The following is a 6,272-nucleotide window of genomic DNA, read 5'->3' as shown; positions in this document are numbered from 1 at the left end:
TGTGGAGCAGTTTTGCCACGCCCATTTTTGATTCCATTAAAATACTAAAATTTTTCGCGGGGGACAATTTTGGGTAAAGTTTGGTGACTTTTTGAATATGTTTAAACCTCCAAATTAGCGTTTCTATGCGGACAAGAAAAATAATAAGAAGAAACAGTACAGATCCAATAGGCCTTCGCAGCCGCTGTCGCTGCTCGGGCCTAATTAAGTCTGATTATGAGGTCTCATAGCACACATAGAACAATATATGAACATGAACAACATAATCAGTTTAACAGAGAGAAACTAAAGAGCACAGAGAGGACTGAGGGTCATTACCTTCTGCTTATCAAATGTTCAGAGGGAACTGAACACAAACACCTCCCCCTGTTCCTCCCACAGAGGTCATCCCCACTGACAAGGTGGAGGTGGCCTTCAAAGACATCGATGCTGCCATCCTGGTGGGCTCCATGCCCAGGAAGGAGGGGATGGAGAGGAAGGACCTGCTCAAAGCCAACGTGGCCATCTTTAAGACGCAGGGAGCCGCCCTGAACAAATACGCCAAGAAGACCGTGAAGGTGACGCCTCAGTCTGGGAACTTTTTATGTTGTATTCCTTTTTTTTAAATATGTTATTTAGGTCTAATAATGACAAGGATAAATTAGTTTTATGTTTTTTTGGGAGTGTTAGACCTAAACCTTTGGTAGAAGATGAGTGATTGTTTTTTTTTCTCTCTGTTTGAAGAAGTGAACTGTAGCTGATAAAGCCGGGAAATGAAAGTGCTTACACAGCCTTTCCTGTCTCCAGAAAAACCCAGCAGTCACTCTGTTACAGCAGCCTCAATTTGATACAAAAACTTAAACCAAGTCTCAGTGCATGTTGGTATGTACAGAGTGCACTATAATCTCAGTCTGCGACGTGTTATTCAGTAGGGAGCCCCTGATACACACAGTCCTGTGACCAAAACATATCAGTGTCTGACATGCAGAGAAAAAAACTAATGAATGTCACCACTGTGCTATGTTTAAAGTAGTTGAACTAGTTTTTAACAAGCCAATTATTTCCCCAAGTGATTTAGGTGAGGAGGACAGAAGGACATCTACAGTTAAACATTTTCAAAATATTTTTGAGGAAAAAGCCTCAAAGTAACGGAGTGAATTGAAACAAAATACATTAGCGATTATGTAGATGTTCATAAACATTAACCTGCACCCAGATCAGATGTGTGGAGTGAAATAGAGAGTTGGTGTTTTGTGTTTTTTAGTCTAATTAAAGATTGATTTACTGCTTTAAATGAATCCAATTGTGCTAGTTAGAGCAACCAGACAGGGTAGTATCTCCCTGGGCTGCAAATGTTGAGAGACTAGTTGGTGTCTGAAAAGTGAGAAAATTGTGTGGGGTGTGGTCGCGTGGGGGTGGGGAAGTCTCACTGAGTGTTTGTGGCCCCTGCTGCGTTTTGAGTGATCTGTTTTCATGTTCACAGTTTGCAAAACTATATTCTATGCCTTTCACATTATTTCATTGCCCACCTCCATCAACATCATAGCTGCCTCAGCTCACTTTGTACCCACCTCAGCAGCCAGCCTCATGTTTAGGATTTAAACTACTAGTAAACACTTTTGAAACATGCTGATTTGAAACAGGTTTTTTTATTATTTATTGGTATGGTTAAACCTAAATATTGGTGGCTGTAGCCTCTGATGTTTTCTGTCAGAAGGAGATCTCTCATGAGGTGTCAAAATACAGCTCTCGTGCTCTTGATTTACAAAAACTAAACTCAGAAGAAATCAAGATTCCTGCCACAACTGGAACTACTTTTAGACCTGTATTTTTGAACATGTTTAGGATTGTGAGCCTCTGCAACTCATTCAAGGAAATTAAGAACCCCCACAAACATTTCAAAACATTTTGGAGACTTCCTTTCAAATGTTTTTCTCCAGCTGGTCTCCAACAAGCTGCAGCTCGGTGACAAATTAGCCAAACAAAGAAACTGGCCGAGACTTTCCTATCCTTATCCTTATCTCAGTGTGCTGATAAAGTTCACTGAATAAAGTCCTGAGGGTCCTGAATGATCCAACACATCAGCAAGTAACACAAAGGCAAACAGTGCTTTTGATATTTTCAGGAGACATTGTTGCTCTTGTGGAAACATTTTCTCCTATTTGTCAGATTTTTGGCTGTGTGAGTCACTGGTCTGATGGACGTCTTTTCTCTGTCCTGTCAGGTTCTGGTGGTTGGAAACCCAGCGAACACAAACTGTCTGATCGCCTCCAAGTCCGCTCCATCCATCCCCAAAGAGAACTTCTCCTGCCTGACCCGACTGGACCACAACAGAGCATGCTCCCAGGTACACTCTGGTTCACACTTTAGTGCTGAGGACGAGCCTCGTTTATTTACTTGTTGGTTTAAATATCCGACTATGTAACCACCTCTTTTCTCCAGAAGAGCAAAGACTTCAGAAATTAAGAACCACTTTGACACTCTTCTTGCTGTGAAACCTTTCTTGATACTTGTAAATCAAGCAGGAAAAAATGACATTTCTAAAGCCTTTTCAATTACAAAAAAGGGAAAGTAAAATTACATTCACCCAAAGAAGCATTTTATCTTTTAAATACACACAATGTGTAACATCGTCTCTTGAGTAAAACTCTTTCCTATCAGGCGTTTGAAGCTCAGAACAGATGATAAATATTTTCAACGTTTTGAGCTCTTTCTCTGTTAGAGCAGCTGATTTCCTTTCTGAGACATTTTATGAAGAGGATGTTCCAGTTTCAGAAGTGTAAATTATTAGTCTGCATTAAGCAAACAAAACAACTAAAGGGACAACTAAAACTGCAAACATATTCAAATTGGAAAAGGATAATAGTGAACCAGACATTTCTCATCCTCAATGAACAAATATGGTCAGAAAAATAAACTGATTGTGACTGAAGATCACTTACATGTTTCAAATCTGATATTTGGTAAATCTCATAAAAGTGTTGTGAAAGAGAGATGTCTCTACACAACAATAACTTCAGGTGTAGGGACTGAACTGCTGTGTAACCTGAAGAAAACCCCTCATCTGTGAGGCTGACTAAAACAAGGGCTTTTATTTGCAGGAACGTATAAAAGTTGGAGTCTCGCCTAGTAAAACAAATTCATCTGTACTGATTGGTCCAAATTTAGCCACTATGTATGATTTAATATATATGTGAGAAAATGAATGATCCAATTTGACTGATGGGAACATGAAAGTGTATCTGTAGAGAAGATTTTTACTTCAAGAAGAGCACAAAGTAGCATCAGAATCAGATGGAACCGAACTGTCTGTGACCTGCAGGTGGCTATACGCTGCGGCGTGTCCTCTGACAACGTGAAGAACGTCATCATCTGGGGGAACCACTCCTCCACTCAGTACCCTGACGTCTATCACGCCAAGGTAAACCTCAGCGGCACCGAGAAGGCTGTTTACGATGCTGTGAAGGATGACGCCTGGCTCAGAGGAGACTTCATCTCTGTGAGTGCTCAGCCTTTGGTCCAATGTTCAAAAAGGAGGAGTAGAAATGTGTCGTTCTTTTAATCCTTCCCACCGTCTTCCTGCAGACGGTGCAGCAGCGAGGTGCCGCCGTCATCAGGGCCAGGAAGCTGTCCAGCGCCATGTCTGCTGCCAAGGCCATCTGTGACCACATGAGGGACATCTGGTTTGGCACCAAGGAGGTCAGTGTGGACAGAAGGACTCTCAAGTATTTTCTCTACCGTTTTAACATTTCAGCAGAAGTGTGTTGCTAAAAGTGACATTTAATTTGTTACGAACCAGCTTTGATTCACCAAGCAGCAGGAAACATTTCACAGCTCTCACTTATCTCTGAAGTAGATTTAAAACCTGATGTCAGATTTTCTTTTCTTCTCTTATTTGTTTGTTCTGACTTCATATTTATTTCTCACATTTTGGGCGGTAATATATTTCTGTGCGTGTGTATGCGTTTCCTGTGTTAGGAAAAATAAGCCATGCACCGATGTAAAATTAAAAAAAAAAAAACTAAAGTAATTATTAGGTGCACATCTACGACTGATTAACTTGTAGAGTCGACCCGATTCAAGATGACCGCCACAGCTAATAAAACGATCAACACCAAAATAGCTATAACTCTGTTTTTACAGATATTGAGCTGAATTTTGATGTGGTCATAGCAGAGAGCCATGCTCAACACATGCTGTGTGCTAACAGATCACAGCATCTTGTAATATCACGTGAGATCAATCATAACTTTATTTTCAAGGTCAGAAGTAGCTGCGACTTCATTTCTCATCATAAGATGATCTTAGTTTAAAGCTGACATGAAAAGCGGTAGGCCATAGGCATTTCTGCAATCGATGCATGACTTTTAATTGAGCTGTTTCAATATATGCACTGCAATAAAAACAAAAATACAAAAAATATCTGCTCTTCAGATTCTTTAAAAACTTTACTTCCATTTTTTAAGCAGTAAAGGTAGGAAAAAAGCAACATGACTATAAGTTACTCAGTTTTTTAAAAAAAAAGTGGTTTCCCCCTTTCTTTTTTTTTCCCTCCCCCTCTAGTGTGTTAACATTGTCAGCCTTTTGGGTCGAGTCGGACACTTGCAGCATCCACTCCTGTTTCTATTTGTATAAACTGAAGCTGTTATTGTTTCGTCCTGCAGGGTGAGTTCATCTCCATGGGTGTGTTTGCTGCAGGAAACTCCTACAGCATCCCAGAAGACCTCATTTACTCCTTCCCTGTTCAGATCAAGGTGAGCAAGTTTTCTGTTTGAAGATGAGCCCAACGTGTGTGTGTGAGGGGAACTTTTTTTTTTTACTTTTGTTTATAAAATGAACATGCACAAAACAAAAATGCATCTGAAACTGACCAAATGTGCAATAAATTAGTCTTAAATTCAGTTCAGAAGTTGATTTACTGTTTTAAAACCTCATAGTTAGTTTAAGGTACTTTTTATAGTCATGATTTTTTTCACCTCTACAGCTTCTTGTATTTGAGTTATGTGAGTTGCTGTGACTGTTAGAGAAAGAAATAATCAGAAATGTAGTAAACAGATTCATTAACCTAATGTTTCCCCTCTGTCGTCATTCACAGAACAAGACCTGGAAGATAGTGGATGGACTCCCCATTAATGACTTCTCCCGAGCCAAGATGGATGCCACAGCAGCTGAACTGGTGGAGGAGCGAGACACCGCCCTGGACTTCCTGTCTCAGTGACTATCGCCCTCTGCAGGCCAACAGCAGCAACTAGATTCTCCAAAGACCGGCTGCTCTCGGCTGTAAACTCGATGCCCTCCACTCTTAGATCCATCTGAGCTGGTGTCTGTGTGTCACCTGTGTGTGTGTGTGTGTGTGCGCGCGCATGCGTGCATCAGTGTGTGTCCCAGGCCACTTCTTCAGGTTTACTGAGAACCTCCACAACCTGGCCTCCTCTGTCTGCAAGACACCAAGAGAATGTCTCTGTTGGTTAGATAAAAAAAAAACCACACAAACTGTAAGAAAACATCTTCTCTTCAGTAAAATGACAAAAACTGACCGAGCACCTCAGACCTCTTTTTGTGTGTTTGTTGTCTCAGTGTACCAAGTTTTTCTTAGAGATGTTTTGAAGTGGGGTTCTGTTTGAGACGAGCTGTTTTAAGATGGCAGTGACTCACTTTGAGCTTAGCTGTGTTAGGACTAGCCTTTTACTTTGTCAGTCTGGTCAGAATTAAACTCAGTTTTTCCAAACTGAGAACATTCAAGGAGCTATCTACAACATGTAAGATGGTAATTGCTAATAAGTTATCAGCTTACAAATTCCCACTTCAAAATGTCTGCGCTAGTGCTTTTAAAGACTAAAGTTGCATCATCACACCACTTCTGCATTCCTAAATACATTTCAGAATATAGCAGAGGAATATTAAGAGATTATTATTGAATATGGTCAACAGAAAAAACATTCTCTTAAGATGCATCACAAGTTTCAGAGTTTAATATAAAAGGTAAAAACAAGAACAATTGAAACCATTCAAAAAGGAGCTCTACGAGAGCATCAACTGCATTGAGAAGGAGCAAGGATATGAAGAATACCAATAATGACTCCGGAGTTAACTTTTGGCAATCTGGGGGTAAAAGAAACACAATTTACAAGTTTCATTATAAGAGCCTAACTGTATTTTCTTCCTTTTTTCCCCAATTATGGTTTGGTTGATTGTGGCAAGTCTAAAAGCTCTTTAAAAACAATAAAAGGATAAAAATATTTCAGCATTTAGTGTTTAAGGAGAGCTCTAGTAACCAAACCAACCTAAAACTA

At 40.1% G+C, this 6,272-nt stretch overlaps 1 protein-coding gene across 2 annotated transcripts in view; it reads left to right on the top strand.

The window, feature by feature from the left end:
- The window catches only part of LOC108247105 (malate dehydrogenase, cytoplasmic), a 16,783-nt gene extending 11,268 nt beyond the window's left edge, over positions 1-5,515 (top strand). For both annotated transcript variants that reach the window (XM_037974847.1, XM_017434994.3), the window contains exons 4-9: positions 382-557; positions 2,204-2,326; positions 3,302-3,478; positions 3,565-3,678; positions 4,644-4,733; positions 5,075-5,515. In XM_037974847.1, the coding sequence (XP_037830775.1) occupies positions 382-557; positions 2,204-2,326; positions 3,302-3,478; positions 3,565-3,678; positions 4,644-4,733; positions 5,075-5,197 (803 nt within the window). In that variant the 3' untranslated portion in view covers positions 5,198-5,515. The remainder of the gene's footprint in view (positions 1-381; positions 558-2,203; positions 2,327-3,301; positions 3,479-3,564; positions 3,679-4,643; positions 4,734-5,074) is intronic.
- Positions 5,516-6,272: the final 757 nt, after the last annotated feature.

Source organism: Kryptolebias marmoratus, linkage group LG3 (genome assembly GCF_001649575.2).
Source record: "Kryptolebias marmoratus isolate JLee-2015 linkage group LG3, ASM164957v2, whole genome shotgun sequence".
In the NCBI taxonomy this organism is placed as follows: Eukaryota; Metazoa; Chordata; class Actinopteri; order Cyprinodontiformes; family Rivulidae; genus Kryptolebias; species Kryptolebias marmoratus.
The sequence above is the reverse complement of the archived record's forward strand: the minus strand, read 5'-3'. Positions and strand labels throughout refer to the sequence as shown.